This window comes from Prionailurus viverrinus, chromosome D2, assembly GCF_022837055.1.
Source record: "Prionailurus viverrinus isolate Anna chromosome D2, UM_Priviv_1.0, whole genome shotgun sequence".
Classification (NCBI taxonomy): Eukaryota; Metazoa; Chordata; class Mammalia; order Carnivora; family Felidae; genus Prionailurus; species Prionailurus viverrinus.
The window spans coordinates 18,472,293-18,491,681 of NC_062571.1; the positions used below are offsets into that span (position 1 = coordinate 18,472,293).

At 44.8% G+C, this 19,389-nt stretch overlaps 1 protein-coding gene across 9 annotated transcripts in view; it reads left to right on the plus strand.

Annotated features, from left to right (window-relative positions):
* The window catches only part of TAF5L (TATA-box binding protein associated factor 5 like), a 31,920-nt gene extending 12,957 nt beyond the window's left edge, over positions 1-18,963 (plus strand). For all 9 annotated transcript variants that reach the window (XM_047824864.1, XM_047824869.1, XM_047824863.1 and 6 more), the window contains 3 exons: positions 1,737-1,841; positions 9,882-10,606; positions 18,059-18,963. In XM_047824864.1, coding sequence (XP_047680820.1) covers positions 1,737-1,841; positions 9,882-10,606; positions 18,059-18,856 — 1,628 coding nt within the window. In that variant the 3' untranslated portion in view covers positions 18,857-18,963. The remainder of the gene's footprint in view (positions 1-1,736; positions 1,842-9,881; positions 10,607-18,058) is intronic.
* The last annotated feature ends 426 nt before the right edge of the window (positions 18,964-19,389 follow it).

The following is a 19,389-nucleotide window of genomic DNA, read 5'->3' on the forward strand; positions in this document are numbered from 1 at the left end:
TTAGATTCTACTCCTACATTATATTCCATTTTCTGAAATCTGTTAATGTTTCATCCAGATTATTAAAGATGGCTCCCGCAGCCCCCAGCCACCTTTCCCCAGTGTCTCCCTCCTCCCACAGAAAGGGTGAGGGAATGTCGTTTTTCTTCTTAGAAAGCATAAATTCATAGCATGGAGACTAAGTGCATGATTACGTACTGAATATTAAGACTCCAGCCTTCTTGGGGCGCCTGGATGGCTCAGTCGGTTTTAAGCATCCGACTTTGGCTCAGGGCATGATGTCGTGGTTCATGGGTTCGAGCCCCGCATCGGGCTCTGTGCTGACAGCTCAGAGCCTGGAGCCTGCTTCCGATTCTGTGTCCCTCACTCTCTGCCCCTCCCCCACTCATGCTCCGTTTCTCTCTCTCTCAAAAATAAATAAACATTAAAAAAAAAAAAAAAAGAATTTAAGACTCCAGGCTTCTTGCCCACATTCTGCTGCCCAGAATACTAGTAGCCAGTCACATATCCTTCAGGAAGGTGATTACAGATTCTTCCCTGGTGAATCTGACCTGCCCAAGACAGAAGACCTACAAAGACATTGACATTGGGAAATAGCCCATCCAAGTCATGCTGGGTGATAAGCATACGAAGTTTCTGTCAGCTCTGTAGGGCCTCACTTTCAGCCATGAAAGAACCTACCATACCCTCTGTGAAAAGGAGATGTGGAAAGAAACCGTGAGAAGCAACTTGGATGAAGCAGACAGCTGAGAGAAGAAAACTTCAAAAATACCTTCAATGATCGCCTCGAAACAAGAAGAGAATGCTACTTTTAAAAAACAAAGAACATTCAGAGAACAGCAAGAAATTTGGTAAATTTAACTACAGGGTAGTAAAAATGAAAAATCAGTAGGAAGGCTGAAAGTTGAGGAAACGAGATCTAACCTTGAAATCGTAGGGTTTCCAGGGGTGCATAGCTGGCTCAGTTGGTACAGCATGTGACTCTTGATCTCGGGGTCGTTCGTTTGAGCCCCACATTGGTCCTGGTGCTTACTTAAAAGGAGGGGGGGTGGAAGAAGAAAGAAATAGTAGGGGTCCCAGAAAGGAAACGGAATCACAAAATTTCTCAGAACCAAGAGACATGAGGGGGCACCTGGGTGGCTCAGTCGGTTAAGTGTCTGACTTTGGCTCAGATCATAATCTCACAGTTCAAGCCCCGCATCGGGCTCTCTGCTGTTAGCACAGATCCTGCTTCAGATCCTCTGTCCCTCTCCTCTCTCTGCCCCACCCCTGCTTGCTGTCTTTTTTTCAAAAACAAATAAACATTAAAAAAAAAAAAAGAAAAAAGAACCAAGAGACATGAATTTAATTGAAAGGGCCCACTAAGTATTCATCACGATGGTTGAAAATAGACCCACACCAAGGTACCTTCTTGTAGGATGTCAGAACATGGGGTCAGATGCTTTCAGATAGGTCTCTCATGAACTTATGGACCTGTTCTCTCACTCACCTTTCTCTGTGCTTTATACCTTTTCATTCCTCCACTGTCATTTTCTTTTGGGTATCAGGAAGGAGAGGAGATACATAGGTGTCATCACTTGGTCATATTTAACCAGAAGTCCCAGCATACTTTGAAAACGTACTGAAATGTCCATTGCTACTGATGCATACTCAACACCCTCGTCCATCCATCCTGCCACATATTGGATTAATAATTGTGTTTCCCATCCCCATCTCGTGTATCTTTTCCGCCTTAGTCCAATCCGAATCCGGTTGTGCCAACATCGTGTCCGCAGCCCCTTGCCAGGCAGAGCCCCAGCAATATGAAGTACAGTTTGGACGACTACGGAATTTTCTCACTGGTAAGTACTCGGCACTAGGAGCTACTTCTTATCAAGAAAGAATCATGCAAATTTCCCTCAGAACCTAGTATATTCCAGGTATGGTGTACATAGTAGAGATTCCAAGGTGGTTTCGCACAGCCCTGGTACTCAGTATTACAATCTATTGGAATTCGTAAGAGACTTAAATCGCAAGGTTAAAGTGTGCAAGAACCAGGGCTCCAGATGTTTTGTTCACCGTTTTATCTGTGGCTGTCAGCAGAGTGACTAGAACTTGGGTTGAAACAGCGAAAGCTCAATCAGCCGTGTAGAGAAACATACTTAAATGTAGAGAATTTGAAACGTACATTGAAATTGCTGTTACTAATATAGCACATCTCAGGATGAGCTTTTCCCCTTACTTCCCCAAGTGCAAGACTGCTATTCTCATGAATCAGCAAGATAAAAAATTAGAAGTAATTTAGACCATTCATGGGTGGTGTAATGACCACTAGAATGCAAAATCAGTAGATACGAGTTCCATTCAGTTCTGTTAACTCCCTGTATGACTTTTTAAATTAATCACTTAAAAAAAAAATGGAGTTGCTTGGCATCTCTGGGGCTCTGGTTTCCCTGTATTTGAAATAGAAAAGGCGATTCAAGGGGTGCCTGGGTGGCTCAGTCGGTTAAGCGTCCAACTTTGACTCAGGTCATGATCTCACAGTTCGTGGGTTCAAGCCCTGCACCAGGCTCTGTGCTGACAGCTCAGAGCCTGGAGCCTGCTTCGGACTCTGTGTCTCCCTCTCTCTCTGCTCCTCCCCGACTCATGCTCTGTCTCTCTCTCTCTCTCTCTCTCTCTCTTTCTCTCAAAAATAAATAAACATTAAAAAAAAATTTTTTTTTTTTTTAAAGAAAAAGCGATTCAAAAGTATAACCAAGTGTTCTCATCCATCCAGTCCTAAGATGACTGATTATACTTTTAATGTTGGAAAGATTATCGCAGTGAGGGAGACCAGCTTGATTGAGGTTATTAATCAAACTTTCTTGAGTACTTTCTTCATACACGATACCTTGAAGTACAAGAAATACAAAACTCTCTGCCCTCAAAGGATTGAGAGTAACTGGCAGATAAAATGGTTAATAGTAAATGTAGTTAAAACTCTTTGAGGTTGTTTTCTTTTTTTTTTATTTGAAAAATCCTCAATAATAATCTTTAATGGTAAAGATGCATCTAATGCAATCAGTTATAAACCAAAATAATACATCTAGGTTTATTTCACTTAGGGTTGTCCTGATTTTACCTGACCTCTAATAGTTTGTATTTTAAAGGAGAGATTCCATATTTCCTGTGTCCTGCGGTTGGGGAAAATGGCCAAAATGTTACAGGGAATAAATGTTACGAAATAAAACCTTAGAGAGGGTTATCTTATCAGCCTCAGAGTTGTTGATTGATGGAATTCAGAAGTGTAGTCTTTTAAGTGGTTACAAAAATGAAAAAATCATGAAACTTAAAGGTTTAGTAAAAAGAGTCTATTATGTTTAAACTGAAAAGAAAGAAATTCCATTAAGATCCTCATATCATATGAATGTTAAATATCTCAGAACAGTGATCAGCCGCTCTCCATCTCCAGTAAGGATTTAAAAAAAAAAAAAAAAATTGAATTTATAAGAAGGATTTCATTCAGAGGTAAGCAAGAACTTGGAGATAATTTAATCATTGGCATTCGCTCTGGAGGCTTAAAGCAGTATTTCAAAATTTTTAATTCAGTCTTTAGAAAGACGTTTTACTCTGTTTTTAAAATAGGGCTCTATTTCTCTCTCCACGATAGATTTGTCTCTGTGTGCTATTGGTGGGGAAGCTGGTTTGGAAAGGAATGCCTAACTCTTCTCAGCCTTTCTCTTTGATCCATTCAGCCGATATTTATGTTAAGCAGTGGTGTTGCAATAGAGAGTGTTGATGTGGAGCCCACTGTCTAATGAGGGAGACAGACAAAAGCATAAAGCCCCAATGTATCATTACAATAGTGATGCCTTCCCTGTACTCACCCCCTGAGATGGCTCGTCATAGATACGACTTATTTCCATTATGCGTGACACTCGTGACTGTAGTGATACTGTATAGATTTTTGTTTACGTTTTTATATCAATGAAGCATAGATGTGATAGGCTCATTGGAATAATTTTATGATACAGAACTGTAGTTACTTCTTGCAATGGAGAATTATTAATACATTTAATTGCTCACTGATGTGATTTACCCTGGTGCAAAGTTTTCTGCTTTAATTTATTTCTTTGGGCTCTGATGTTATTCTTAAATATTTGCAGGGCGCCTGGGTGGCTCAGTCGGTTGAGTGTCCGACTTCGGCTCAGGTCATGATCTCACAGTTCGTGAGTTCGAGCCCCGCGTCAGGCTCTGTGCTGACAGCTAGTTCAGAGCCTGGAGCCTGCTTCACATTCTGTGTCTCCCTCTCACTCTGCTCCTCCCCTGCTTACATGCTGTCTCTCTCTCAAAAATAAAGATCAAAAAAATATATATACACCTGCTCAAACTCTTAACATGGAGTAAATGTTAACTCCTTGTATTTGAGGATGATGGTTTTTTCCTAATATGTGGTATCTTCTTTATTCTCATCCCATAATTTCCTTCAGCCAGAACTTTACATTGCAGTAAATTGTAATCTACTAAGCCTCTCCTTTGTCTTGTTTCAAAACTGAGGAAGTTGTCTGTTATTTTACCTATAATTCCTTAATCCACTGGGCACAGGTTATTTGGAGGGGGTGAATATATGTTTTGTCGTGTGTTTTTACAGACTGCTTTTCCTGAGACATTTTTGCATAGCCTCAGGCCTCTGAAGAGTAGTCAGCCAAGTCAAATGAACAAGTGTTTCCTGAGCACCGAAATAAAGTATAAGATATAGTAATTAATCTAAGCAAGAAGCAATCCTGACCACAGGAGTCTAAAACTAAAAGTTTTTAAATAAAGTTCGAATATAGTGGAAGAACTTTCACAAGCCAGTGTGAAATCCGTGTTGAATTCTGTACGTCTAGGAATCGCACTCTGAAAGCAAGGTGAACGTTGGTTGGGGTAGTCGAGAAGGCCTTCCTGAGTAGGGGGTAGAATTTAAGTTAGCATTTGCAAGGTGGGTTGGATTTCAGTAAACGGTGGAAGAGGAGAAGGAGGAGGATTCGGGGTGTGGGGAAAAGATAGGAACAAGAGGGTAGAGATGGCGATTTTCCCCTCTAGGAGCAGGGAGAAAACGAGCTTGGTTGAGAACAGGGCTTTCCGATTGCAGACAAAGCCAGACACCCTGGAGCCAGGCTGAGGAGAGACCTGACCACTGGGCCTGGAAGCGTGAGCCTCTTCCTGTCTCCTGGCGGAGACAACCAGCGGGAATGTTAGTCTAAAGGCAGTTGGTGACAGGGCTTGCAAGTGGGATGGCACAGAGGCCAGCCTGAAGTCCGCTGCAGTACTTGCTTGCGAAGGGAGGTGAGTGAGGACCAGAACTCAGCGGAGGTGTGAAAATGGAAAGCAGGGTCTGGATCTCATAATTAAATTTCCAAGGTAGACTCTCCAAGGCTCAAGATCAAAGGAGGATGACTCGGGCTCTGTGACAAACCGGGGCTTAAGCTACACTGGGCAGAAGTAAGTCAGGTTGTGCCTTGTACATCATGATGATGGTGGCCTCCCACGGTGTAGACTGCAGTAGGAAACCGAGGCTGGTATTTAAGAGAAGATACAGACTTGTGATAAAGAACTCAGCATCAGCTTCACGGAGGGGCAAATTCCAGTTATAGGAGATGATAAATCTCGAAGACAGTAGGAAAATAAGAGCCTCTCGGGCTGGAGCACCCGGATTGTTTTTTTCCTCCATAAGTCATCTGTGGGCGAGAGATTCTGGGAGCTCACCTACTGCTGTGGGCCCTTTTCTTCAGGAGGCACAGTAGGAAGAGCAGAGGCTTTGGAACCATTCGGTCCAGGTGTGAATCTGGGGCCGGCCGTGACCCTTAGACACAATGACGGATGTCAGGTGCCTGGGTCACAGGAAACACACACTCCGTGTTCACTCCTGAAAGTGAAATGAACATTTGAGGAACACGAGGGCGAAGCGGAGCCCAGGAGGGAGGGAGGTGAGAAGTCCAGCTGGGCAGTGTGGTGTTTCAGAGCAGAGGCCGGGGTGCCACGCAGTGGGGTCAGACCACACAGAGACAGGCAGGAGGACACGGACTGACAGGCTCGGTTTTCACTTAACCTCGTGTCCTTTTCGCTTCTGACTTCTGCAAACTCCATGAAAAGCTTCCTCTTCTTTCCCACCAGAGGAGTGTGGCTCCAAGTAGGCATTTGTTAATGTAGCCGGCGGGTTGATGGATGGGAGGAAAGAAAATCACGCTTTTTGGAGGATATGCTCCTTTTGAAATTAGAAAAAATCTATTTTAAGTGGGTCCCCTTTGCGCAGAATCCAAAGTGCGTGTGATGATTGCAAGGTAACAAGATTGATCGTGTGGGTCTCACCTTGTTCCACGTAATGAGTATGTTGATCAAAATGTTATTTTATACCTGACCGGTTCTCTTCAGACAAGAGAGAACAGCTAAGCGGTTTTGAAACTGAGCTGAAACAGCAGTGAATTTCAGTCAGTTTTGAAGCAGTGCAGCCCTGTTTCTTGCTGGCTAGGTTCTTTCTATGAACTTATTAAACTAAAATGCCTCTCATTTTGAAAAGGAAGCCTGAAACTAAGATTTTAAGGAATTGCAAACGGTTCCTCCCCATCGTATATTGGAAGTCCAATTGATAAGGATTGAGCTGTTTTGGTTTTGGTTTTTTCATTAGTATTTTGGGGAAAAAAATTTTCCAGAGCTCTTCTAAAGAACTACAGCATTTAGGGGCACCTGGGTGGCTTAGTTGGTTAAGTGTCTGGCTTCGGCTCAGGTCATGATCCACAGTTTGTGTGTTCGAGCCCCGCGCCGGGCTCTGTGCTGACACCTCAGAGCCTGGAGCCTGCTTTGGATTCTGTGTCTCCTGCGCTCTCTGCCCCTCCCCCGCTCACGCTCGCTTGCTCTCTCGAAAGTAAATAGACCTACAAGAATTAAAAAAAAAATTACAGCTTCTAAAGAAAAAATTTTCGGGAGCTCTTCTAAAGAATTACAGCATTTACAGAAGAAGCATTTAAAGAATTGGGGTGCCTGGGTGGCTCAGTCAGTTAGGCATCCGACTTCAGCTCAGGTCATGATATCACAGTTCGTGAGTTCAGGGCCCCACGCCGAGCTCTGTGCTGACAGCTCAGAGCCTGGAGCCTGCTTCGGATTGTGTGTGTGTGTCTCTCTCTCTCTCTGCTCCTCCCCCGCTCCTGCTCTGTCTCTTTCAGTGTCTCAAAAATGAATAAACATTAAAAAAAAAAAAAAAAAAGAATTAAAGACCAAAGTCTGTGTCTGGGCCCTCCATAGAAACACAACTGATAGGGCATATGTGCAGAGAGATACATTTTAAGGAGTCAGTGCATGTAGTTCTGGAGGCTAGTAAGTCCAAAATCCACAGAACCGGCAGGCAGGCTGGATACCCTGGGAAGCGTTGCAGTTCAAATACAAAGAATTCCCTCTTCCGGGGAGATCAATCTTTGTTCTTATAAGGCCTTCAATTGATTGGACGAGGCTCACCCACATTATGGAGGATAATCTGCTTTACTCAAAGTCTACTGACTTAAACGTTAGTCGCATCTACAAAACAAAATACCTTCACAGAACCATCCAGAATAATGTTTAACTAAGTGTCTGGGCATTATGACCGAGCCAAGTTGACACGAAATTAACCACCACAAGTCCACCCCCTGTCAACTTGGCACCCGTACCCATCTCCTGAAAGCGTACTTACTCTCCAAATAAAGATTATTAACAAGGTCATTATTCCACCTAACATGATACAGCTCTCATGAGGACAATGAAAAATGCACTAATCCTCCCCCAGAAGAAAAAACAAAGTCCTTAGGTGATTTACTCTTTTCCTTGATATCCTGAAACTTAAATACTATGGCATAAAGTTAACGATACTTAAATACTCTGATACAAAATCAGAGTAACTTGTGTACACGATAAGGGAGTAAGAGAGGAAAGAAAACAAAGATATTTGCCTATAGGTAGATACACACACACACACATATTCACAACAAAATAGGGAGGGTTACATAAATAATCTTCATTTCTGTAACTGGTCAGATATTTCATTCTTGGTGGGTAACTACCTTCTTCTACCCGTTCTGTATTTTCTTTCCCTTCGGCGAACCCCTCAGCTGGTCCTGGGTCTTTACCAGATGGGATGACCCATACCTTCATTTCTGAAGAGCCTTGGGCCATTACTGGACCTGCCTCGATTAGAGTTTTGTAGTTTTCCGTTACCCTTAACCAAGGGACAGAATGAGACCAAGAGATGCCCTAAGGGATCTCCTGTAGTCCAGACATACCCTTCCTTTCCTCCACTGTGGAGTGACCGTCCAGCGTCCCCTTGGTAGTCATGATCAGTCGGCCCAGCCAGCACTGCAACTCCCTTCTTTGCCCGCTGGAAACAGGAGGAGCCCAGAGCGGCCTGGTGACAGTCACAATTTCAGTTCATTTTCTAAACATGTCTTGCAGTAGGGACGCCTTTATTCTAAACTGTACGTATTGTACAATTAATTCACCTGCGATAAAGTGAAGTAGGGTGTTGGGTAGAGATACCATGCTGGTATCATTTGTCATCAAATTAGGGAGGCAAGATTCTCCGATGTTCCTGATTTTGAGCCATGAATGGATTCTTTTTCACGAAGGGGAAAAAAAGATGCCGGCAGAAGCAGCAAATGCTGACTTAAAGCATTTGGGTACTTGTTTGTTTATGTGCAAACATTACACTAGATATAAAACCCTTATGGCTGCCGTATTTCCGAATGAAACCGAAACTCACAAATCAAGTGCAAGCAAAACCACAAAAGCATTAAAGTTCACATTAACAGCAAGTGAATATATCGGATGGATTTTGCCGGAACTAACTTGCCGCTCCAGGTGGAGTTGGGGACGGTGCTGCTGGCTGTGACACAGGCTAGTCTGCACTCAGCTTCCTGGAGGCCCTTGCACCCCGCGTAAGGTCCTGCCACCCCCACTGGCCTCTGGCTGAACGACCTTTGTGCCTTCATGGCTCACTCTGCCCTCACTTAACGTAGGTGTCAGATACACCTCAGGGCTTTTCTCGTTCGCCTGTGACATTTAAAGCCGGACACTTTTTTGAACATCCTTTGTCACGTAGCTTCCTGATGTTAAAGTCTCAAATTAGTAAATGGTTTAGCCTTAATGACATGAAAATGTCTCATCTGTAAATTATCACTGCAAAAGAGAAGTTTTATTTTGTAGTCAACATAATCAAAATGATTACACTGGCAGATATGGGACAACAAGGGATGGATGTTGTCATCTTAGTGTTAGGGCGTGCCAGCCTGGGTAGGGAGACACGGTAATGAACTCACAAAAATAAGTACTCCCTGATATCACTTTAGGTGACGGCCGCCAGAAGTAATCACAAAATTAAATCGAGCACTAAAATCGTATGTCAGTACTTGCTTAATGGCCATCCAGAACATTCTGAATACACTTGTCTTCGTTTTTTTTTTGTTTTTTGTTTTTTTAATCATCATCGAGTTAAAAAGTGTCTGTGAAGAACTCACAGTCTCCCAAGAGTATATCTAAGGACCCTCAGAGGTCTGCGCTCCCCAATTTGAGAAACATATATTGAAGGGAAAGTACTGAACCTCGAAGACCTGGGCACAAACCCCTGAAGTGTCGTGAGGACTTAGGCAAGTCACTTAACCTCTCTGGGCATCAAAGTCCCGATTTGTGGCCGACTTCAGACCCAGTTTTGCTGGACTTCAGAGTCCCTGCTCTTCCTTCTTCAGTCAAAAGGCTTTGAATTTCCACAATTCCACGTTGGGCTTCTATGTCAATCGATAGTCCTGACCAGGAAGTGTTCTGGGATGGTGGGCTCCCCGGGAGAGTCCCATTATTCCTTGAAATTATACTGATTATAAAGCCCTCGTTTTTTGTTGTTTGTTTTTTGTTTTGCATTGTAGATTCTGATTCCCAGCATAGCCACGAAGTGATGCCTCTCCTCTATCCTCTCTTTGTCTACCTCCATCTCAACCTGGTCCAGAACAGTCCTAAGAGCACAGTGGAAAGTTTTTACAGCCGCTTCCATGGGATGTTTCTGCAGAACGCTAGCCAGAAGGATGTCATTGAGCAGTTACAGACCACTCAAACCATCCAGGACATCCTGTCTAACTTCAAGCTTCGAGCATTCCTAGATAACAAGTACGTGGTCCGTCTCCAGGAAGACAGCTACAACTACCTGATCCGCTACCTCCAAAGTGACAACAACACCGCCCTGTGCAAAGTCCTCACCTTGCATATCCATCTTGACGTGCAGCCTGCCAAGAGAACAGATTACCAGCTCTACGCCAGCGGCGGCTCCTCCCGGAGCGAGGGCAACGGCTTAGAGCCCGCCGACATGCCCGCCCCTATCCTGCAGAACGAGGCTGCCCTGGAGGTCTTGCAGGAGAGCATTAAGCGCGTCAAGGACGGCCCTCCCTCCCTCACCACCATCTGTTTCTATGCCTTCTATAACACAGAGCAGCTGTTGAACACTGCGGAAATCTCCCCAGACAGCAAGCTGCTTGCTGCGGGGTTTGACAACTCCTGTATAAAACTGTGGAGTTTACGATCCAGGAAGTTAAAGTCAGAACCCCATCAAGCAGACGTGTCCCGCATCCACTTGGCTTGTGACATTCTGGAGGAGGAGGTATGAGTATCAGTTTTCTTGCCTACACCTGCCTTACTAATTTGCTTAGCGTTCTTACCACACATGACCGATCTTATGGAGAATGGACTTCGTTATTTCCTTCACCGTATAGCCGCAGCCAGACTAATGCCCATGTAACCTGTAGCCATTGAATTCCTGCTCATGCCTAACCTTGGAAGACATGAAAACTATCCTTAACAACATTAACTGAACATCATTAATGATCGATCAGTGTTTGTTACTGTCTGAATGTGGATAACATTGCTAAGCCTAATTAAAGACCTTTAGCTAATATTGAGATTTACAGTAAGTGTGGGTGTGGGTGTGGGTGTGTGTGGTGGTGACAGCGGTGGCAGCCAGGGTGTACGTTTGTGCAAACATAAACATTTAGAAGTAGGATTGCTGGGTCAGAGGGTCTGCACTTTACATTATGATAAATGTTCTCATTTTCCGGTCCCATCAACAGTAAATGAGAACTCCGGTCTCCCTTCACCCTCACCAACACTGGGTGTTACTGGCCTTCCTGAGGCCAGTGCCCGTCCTCTGGCTTCATGTCCCCCGGGGCGTTCCCAAACCCCATTTTGAAAAGTACACAGGAAGCGTAGTTGACATTTCACCCATCAGTCGGGGTAATGATCTTGTTCGGTTTGTTTAGGGATGGTTACCGAAAAGGCAGGCCGAGCGGCCCGAGTTTCAAGTCCCTGAGAGTTACTGTCTTAGAAAAAACATGTGGGCAAAGAGAGAAATTTCATAGAGTTCGCCTTCCCTGAAAGTGGCCCCACAACAGCTGGGGGCTAGAATATTTTCGTCATCTCACCACTGAAATTCAGGGAGCTGTGGCTCAAGTTAGTTTCGATGGAAAATTCTTTGCATGGGGTTGAACAATTAAGGAGTTTAGAAAAGTTCAACGTAATTTCCATAGGTGATAAGGATATCAAGAATATTGGATGCACAAAATAAGCCCTTTTTTCCAATTCTTGTTTTCTTAATCAACTTCCAGTTAGTATGATCTTTGAATTTTTGTTTCTTGTGACTGAGATGATACAGAGGAGTTTGTTGTGATGAGTAAAAGGTCTAAATTCCAATACACACCCTTTGATTTCTAGAATCTTACAGTACCCTCCAAAATGTCTTTTTAACTTTATTTATTTATTTACTTATTTATTTACTTATTTACTTATTTATTTATTTATTTATTTATTTATTTATTTATTTTGAGAGAGAGTACAAGTGAGGGAGGGTCAGAGAGAGAGGGAGGGAGAATCCCAAGCAGGCTCTACCCTGTCAGAGCAGAGCCCAGTGCGGGGCTCGATCCCCCAACCATGAGATCATGACCTGAACTGAAACCAAGAGTCAGACACTCAGCCAACTGAGCCACCAAGGCACCCCCGAGATATTTTTTATTGCTCATGTATTTGAATTTTTAGATTTCTTTTCCTAGGAGACAATTCTAGCCTGTCGAGCGTTCTTCACATACAACTGAAGGGTGCTGCCTTCATTGAGTTACAACCTTCTGTAAATACAAGGAGAGAAATTATTCCTGCTGACCTTATCAGCTTGATGATATCGTTTGGAGATTATTCTAGGCATTACAAGTTAACATAAAGGGAGATAGCAAAGAGAAAGATAAATACGAAGAAGGAAAGAACTTTAGGTTCAAAAAATGTTGTAAGATTCTACCTTGGCTACCACTGAGAATTAGCTTTGTGACCTATTCTGTAGAGATTTCCAGGCTTTGGAAGGCGTGCGTTTGAAGACCCAGAAGCGAAGAATAACATGACGAATTCCAGGAAGTGATAGAAATTAAATGTAGCTACCGTTGGGAGTGGTAAGACAGGAAGCAGTATGGCGCCACAGGCTGCGTGAGGGATTATGGTGGCCTGAGCAAAGGGAGTGGCGGCAGGAAGGGAGCACAGTGGACAGGTTAGATGAGAGCTCCCGCACTGGATTCAGTGGAGGGGCCGGAGGGAAAGGAAGAGTCGAGGAGGACATCTGTGTCTCAGACTTGACCACCTGGGTGGATGGTGGGACATGCCATTCAACTCAGAAGAAGTGATGTCAGGGGAGCGCTTGTTTTGTTTAGGTATCTTCCTGATTTATTTGCCATTATCCACATGGAAAGTACCATAGATTCTGCTCCAGTATGAAGGCACTGCTTTCCTTGTGAACAAACTTTCTTTTACCTTTAGAACTAAAGTTGAGATTGTCCCATTAGGTTGTGAGGGGTTTCCTGTTTGGGATTTCTACGCCCCCCACCCCCACCCATTTTGTCATAGCAGTTTAGGGAAGTTTTTGTTGTTATGGTGGGGAGGGGGGTTGTTTTTGGTTTTTTGGTTTCTGACGAGGAACATTTTGGGGGAAAGCAAGGTATAAATCAGTTCTGATAGTTTTTAATGTTTCTTCAATGAGAACTTGGACTTCTTGTAGAATTCACAATTAAAATGGAAACTCTTAAAAAAATTTTTTAGTGTTTATTTTTGAGACAGAGAGAGAGACAGAGTGCAAGTGGGGGAGAGGCAGAGAGAGAGAGAGAGAGAGAGGGAGACATGGGATACGAAGCAGGCTCCAAGCTCTGAGCTGTCAGCCCAGAGCCCGACATGGGGCTCAAACTCACGAACCACAAGATCATGACCTGAGCCGAAGTCAGATGCTTACCCGACTGAGCCACCCAGGCACCCCTAAAATATAAACTCTTTTTTTTTTTCACATTGATTTATTTTTGAGAGACAGAGTGAGACAGTGCACGAGTGGGGGAGGGGCAGAGAGAGAAGGAGATACAGAATCCGAAGCAGGCTCCAGGCTCTGAGCTGTCAGCACAGAGCCTGACACGGGGCTTGAACCCACAAACCGTGAGATCATGACCTGAGCTGAAGTCGGACCCTCAAGTGACTGAGCCACCCAGGCGCCCAGAAAATAGAAACTCTGAAGGCAAAGATCACAAACTCACATGCTTGTAGAAGCCAAGCAGGTAAAAGTAAATGGTAAAGCTACCTGGATCAAAGAGCTGGTAGGAAGTACGAAAGGACACGAAAACCCAATCAAAACCCCACTTTGCAACCTCTGCCTTAATCTTTGTGAAGCAACAGCCGTTGCACAAATTAGTGGATAAAATGTTTTAATGGTAGGCATTTAAAATATTGATCAGACCCAGCAATTCCATTTCCAGATATAGGCCCAAGAGAATTGAAAAGACATGTCCACACAAAAACTTGTACATGAATGTCCATAATATCATTATTCATAATTGTCCCAAAGTGTGAACAGCCCAAATGTCAACCAGCAGATTAATCGATACACAAAATGTGGTATATCTGTGTGATGGAATACTATTCAGCCATAAAAAGTTATAAAGATACATATGAGACCTGCTGTAATGTAGATGAGCCTCGTAAATAAACATTTTGCTACGTAAAAGAAGCCAGCCACAAAGGACCACATGCTATAGGATTTCATTATAAGAAATATCCAGAATAGGCATATCTGTAGAAACAAAGTAGATTGTTTCTCCAGGCCAGAGGCTGGGGACAGGGAACTGGGCAGCGATTGCTAATGGGGAAAGGGGTTCTTTTTTGAGGTGATGAAAATGTTCTGTACTAGGTAAGTGGTCATAGTTGCACAATTCTGTGAGTATACTAAAAGCCATCGAGTTATGCTGTAAAAAAAAAAAAAATTTTAATGCTTATTTTTTGAGGCCGAGAGAGACAGAGCGTTAGCAGGGGAGGGACAGGGAGAGAGGGAGACGCAGACTCGGAAGTGGGCTCCAGGCTCTGAGCCGTCAGCACAGAGCCCAACGTGGGGCTCAAACCCATGAACCACAAGATCACGACCTGAGCTGAAACGGGACACTTCACCAACTGAGCCACCCAGGTGGCCCGAGTTATACTTTTTAAAGAGAGTGAATTTTAGAGTATGTGAATTCTGTCTCAGTTTTAAAAAATCAGAAAACAAAAGCTCCAATGAGGGCATAAAATGTTCTCTATTAAGTCAAATAAAACTGGATGTACGGCACTGCCCCGATATCTTCAACTTGGAAGATATTCTGGATTAACCTCTGAAAAGCTGTTAACTGGCACGGCAGTGCCCTTCTTCCCAAAGGTAGCAGCGCCCCCCCCCCAACCCCCGCCTCCTGTCTGAGACCCTGCATCCCCTAAGTTAGCAATGAGGTCCAGCGTTTACCCTTGTTGATTGGTAACTATGTCTTTTTAATATTCGAGCAACATGGCCAAACCACAGATACCAGATCAAGGATTTTCTCTGTGTTTCAGGTATGTGTACACGATCACCCTCATCCCTGCCAGCCTCCCACCCTCCTAGCAGCCCTGCACTACAGCGTCAGTCCACGCACTGTCTAGCGAGCCTTGCCCCAGTCCAGCAGTCTTTCAGTCTGAAAAGGAAAGCAATCAGTGTTGTGAATGACACTCAGTTCTGTGATTTGTGTCTACAATGGTCGTTTAGGTCTTTGCCGGCCTGGAAGAGTGTAACGTGAGCCTTGTTTGTACTTTTCATTTTTCTAGTAGCCACATGAAAAAAGTAAAAGGGAAGAGTCAAATTAATAATGTATCTTATTTAATCCAGTGTGGCTAAAGTATTATCATTTCAACATGTAAGCAATATTAAAAAAATTATTACCGAAATCTGTTATATTCTCCTTTTTTGTCCTAAGTCTTGGAAATCTGGTGTGTTTTACGCTTACAACAACGTGTTCAGCTCCACGAGCCGAGAGCCGCCTTCTCTCGCTCCCAAGTCTTAACCAGCTCCCAAGCCCGCCATATTTAATCTCGTCCAGTTCCATTGGCACCTGATGATGGGAGAACAGCCCAAGGCCAAATCTCAGACCCCAAAGAGTACCCTTGAGCTAAGAAAGTCTGGAGTGTGAGCTGAGGCACGTCGGACCTCCTAGTCCAGGAGCAGACATCCATAAGAAGTCCGAGATTTGTAGGGCCTCCATGACCTAAAGCAGGGTTTAGCAAACTATGGCGCAGGGGTACGAAACACAATAGTCGAAGACCTTTTTATGCTTCCTTTTCTTATTTTTAAATTTCTTACGCGTGTTTTATAATGCACACGGTGTCATCCAGTATTACACGAATACACTTTACAAATGAAAAATTCCTGTTTGGGACCAATGCGCATTTGCTGTCGGTTCAGCTGATTGTAGGGAGTTTGGGGTTTTGTCCTGTTGGCACGAAAGGAAGGAGAGGGAGAATTGGGCTGGGCATGTGTGAATCAGCTGCTTGTTCAGAGTTTCAGCTTGACTATGCTGAGGCCCTTGTGGGACTGGGTTGAGCCACAGAAGAAAATGTGGCTGGGTTATTTTAAGCTGTGGTCCTGGCATAGGGCTGATAGTGATAGCCAGCAGGAATGCTCTGGTTTCCCCATCTCTTGGTCTATACAGTCAACCAGGCACTTTTCCGTGTGCTCGGGACAGTCGTCAAGACCCCTGGAAGTGCCAGCTTGATTTTAGGGTCCCCACCTAGGAGGCGAAGACCCAATTCCCTAACTTCTTGCTCCAAATGAAGACCACTTAAGCCTCAGAGATGGTAACGTGCCCTGTGGATTACCTTCAAAGGGTCTCTGTGTAATTCATCCGGGGTCGTTTTTTGCTCCCACAGTTTTTATATAAACTTTCTGGTGTACAGCAATGAGTCATTCTTGAAATTTTAAAGTGTTGTTGTAACCTCTTTTGAAAGGAAAATTACTAATATTCTTGGTAACGCTCAGTAGAACGTTGGGCTCCCGAATGCTTATGTATTTTTAATGTTGAATGTCTGGAATAGCCATTTTGAATATTCATGGACGTCAGTATTTATTTTCTCTTACCTTTTCCTCAAATATGTACACATTGAAGGCATTTGTCTTATTTTGATTTTCATCGTGTTCAAATGGAAATGAGAAAGATGCCCTTTTCCTGTACCAGAACCTAAGGCTCGTAGACCTTTTTATTTCTAAGGCAGCAAAGCCAGTTGGTTCAAAAATCTCCTTACTCCCCGTTCACCTGGGGTTTAATTAAAACCCGTGTTAATTTATGAATTCCTGGACCAAGAGCTGTAGTGCTAAGTAAGGTGCTTGTCTACGAGAGAATGAAGGGAACCGGGATTTTGAACAGAGATAGTGTCCTTGGGGGGAAAAGGGTGAGGAAGGGGACTTCCCTCAGTACTATGAGCGGCTATCTTCTTTTCTGTCCCCACACACAGGAATTTATTTCCAAGAATCCCATGAGTCTCTTGGCTTTGTTTAAAGCTATTCTAAACCCATGCTTTGTTTGGGAAAATGTTTGAGACCCTCCAGAAAGTCTCAGTTTAACATTTCATCTTAGGGGGGCGCCTGGGTGGCTTAGTCAGTTAAGCATCTGACTTCAGCTCAGGTCATGATCTCCTGGTTCGTAAGTTCAAGCCCCGTGTCGGGCTCTGTGCGGACAGCTCAGCTCGGAGCCTGGAGCCTGCTTCAGATTCTGTGTATCCCCCTCTCTCTGCCCATCTCTCCTCTCTCTCTTTCTGTCTCTCTCTTTGTCTCAAAAATACATACACATCCAAAAAAAAAAAAATCCCATCTAGGGACACCTGGGTGGCTCAATTAGTTGAGCATCTGACTCTTGATTTCAGCTTAGGTCATGATCCCAGGGTCGTGGGATCCAGCCCCGAGTTGGGCTCCGTGCTCAGCATGGATTTCTCTCTCTCTCTCTCTCTCAAAAAAAAAAAAAAAAAAAAAAAAAAAAGAAGAAGAAGAAGAACAGAAAAACCCTTCATCTTTATTTCTTTTTGGACACCAGCAGTTTATGGTTTATACCTGGTCGCAAGGTGTGAGCATCATTTATTGGTAACTTCACCTTTCTGGTTTACTATTCGTTCTGATGTGTCTAGGCTTTATTGTGACAGCCCTTACGGTGGTTTTGTATTAATTTCGAATCAAGACCACATCTGTCTTCGTCATTGACCCCAGTCATGGGAATGCCAGGAATTTTCTTAGTAGGGTAGAAACGGAGCGATGTGGTTTATAAAGCAGCTAAAACTGACCGACGAAGACCTGCCCGCAGAAGAAAAGAACCTAAGAACGTAATGCGAATTCAGAAGTAAATCTTTCCAAATGATGCCCATCCAAATTAACAGTGGAAATTACCATTGACTTGTCTTTTGATCAGCTTTTGAAATCTCTTCTCCCCAGCCTAACGGAAAGGTCCACAGTATTATAATAATAGCCTTGCATCTGTATACTTTTAATATAGTCTTAGCTGCAGGACGAATGTCAGGAAGCCAATTTGTAAGTTGTAGGAGGCTTTTTATGCAGTTACGCAGTCATGCAATGTTTTCCTGGGCTCACCCTTAAGCGCGAGGCCGCTGACACTGGGCAGATGCTCTGTTTTTGCTGGACTCTTTGGTTTTCATGGCAGACCACTAAACATTTTTTTTCTTGTGTGTCTCTTTGCCATCCCCCCCCCACCCCCACTGTTCCCAGGATGATGAGGATGATAATGCGGGCACAGAGATGAAGATACTTCGGGGACACTGTGGACCAGTATACAGCACAAGGTTCCTCGCAGACAGCTCAGGGTTGCTCTCTTGTTCTGAAGACATGTCCATTAGGTACTGGGACCTCGGGAGTTTCACCAACACTGTGTTATACCAAGGACATGCCTACCCTGTGTGGGACCTGGACATTAGCCCATATAGCCTGTACTTTGCCAGCGGGTCCCATGACCGCACCGCGAGGCTGTGGTCATTTGATCGGACGTACCCGCTGAGGATATATGCCGGGCACCTGGCAGATGTGGACTGTGTCAAATTCCACCCTAATTCGAACTACTTAGCCACAGGCTCGACCGACAAGACCGTCCGGCTGTGGAGTGCCCAACAGGGGAACTCAGTGAGGCTCTTCACCGGCCACCGCGGCCCCGTGCTCTCTCTCGCCTTTTCTCCCAACGGTAAGTACTTGGCCTCGGCCGGCGAGGACCAGCGGCTGAAGCTGTGGGACTTGGCCTCTGGGACCCTTTATAAAGAACTGAGGGGCCATACGGACAACATCACCAGCCTCACCTTCAGTCCGGACAGTAGTCTGATCGCCTCTGCGTCCATGGACAACTCGGTGCGCGTCTGGGACATTAGGAACACGTACTGCAGCGCCCCTGCCGACGGCTCCTCTGGCGAACTCGTGGGCGTGTACACCGGGCAGATGAGCAATGTACTGAGCGTGCAGTTCATGGCCTGCAACCTTCTTCTAGTGACTGGAATCACACAAGAAAATCAGGAACATTAATTTCTTTCTTCCTTTTTTTTTTTTTTTTTTTTTTTAATCTTTGTTGTAACGGACTGGGGCAGTAGTGGAAAGGCTCCAGGTTGCAAGTCTTAGGACGAATTGAGATTGAATCACTGACTGACTGTGAAAGACTCCCCGCTTCCCGCCTCCCCCCCCCCGCTCCCGTGCAGACGTCCCGAGCGCGTCACCCCTTCCCTCCCTCCGTCCCCCCGAGGGTCGAAGGACTGGGGGCAGGAGAAGTGCTGTCATTGGACATGAGATGGAGAATCAAGAGGCTCTGGAGGTCGGATTGCAAGTTCTTACAAAGATCCCCCCGCGTCCTCGCCCGGGCACCTTCCGGTGTGTGTCTCGCTTTCCCCGCGTGTAAACCCGAGATGCTGCTTCCCTCGCCGCCACCACCACCACCGCTGGGTGCTGCGTTGGGCCCGAGGATGGCCGCAGGGCACGCTCAGGACAGTGCCCCAGGGTCACGTGTTCTCGGTCGCCTGGGTGGAAGGGGGCTTTACTGGGGTAGGAATGAGGGGGTGGGAACT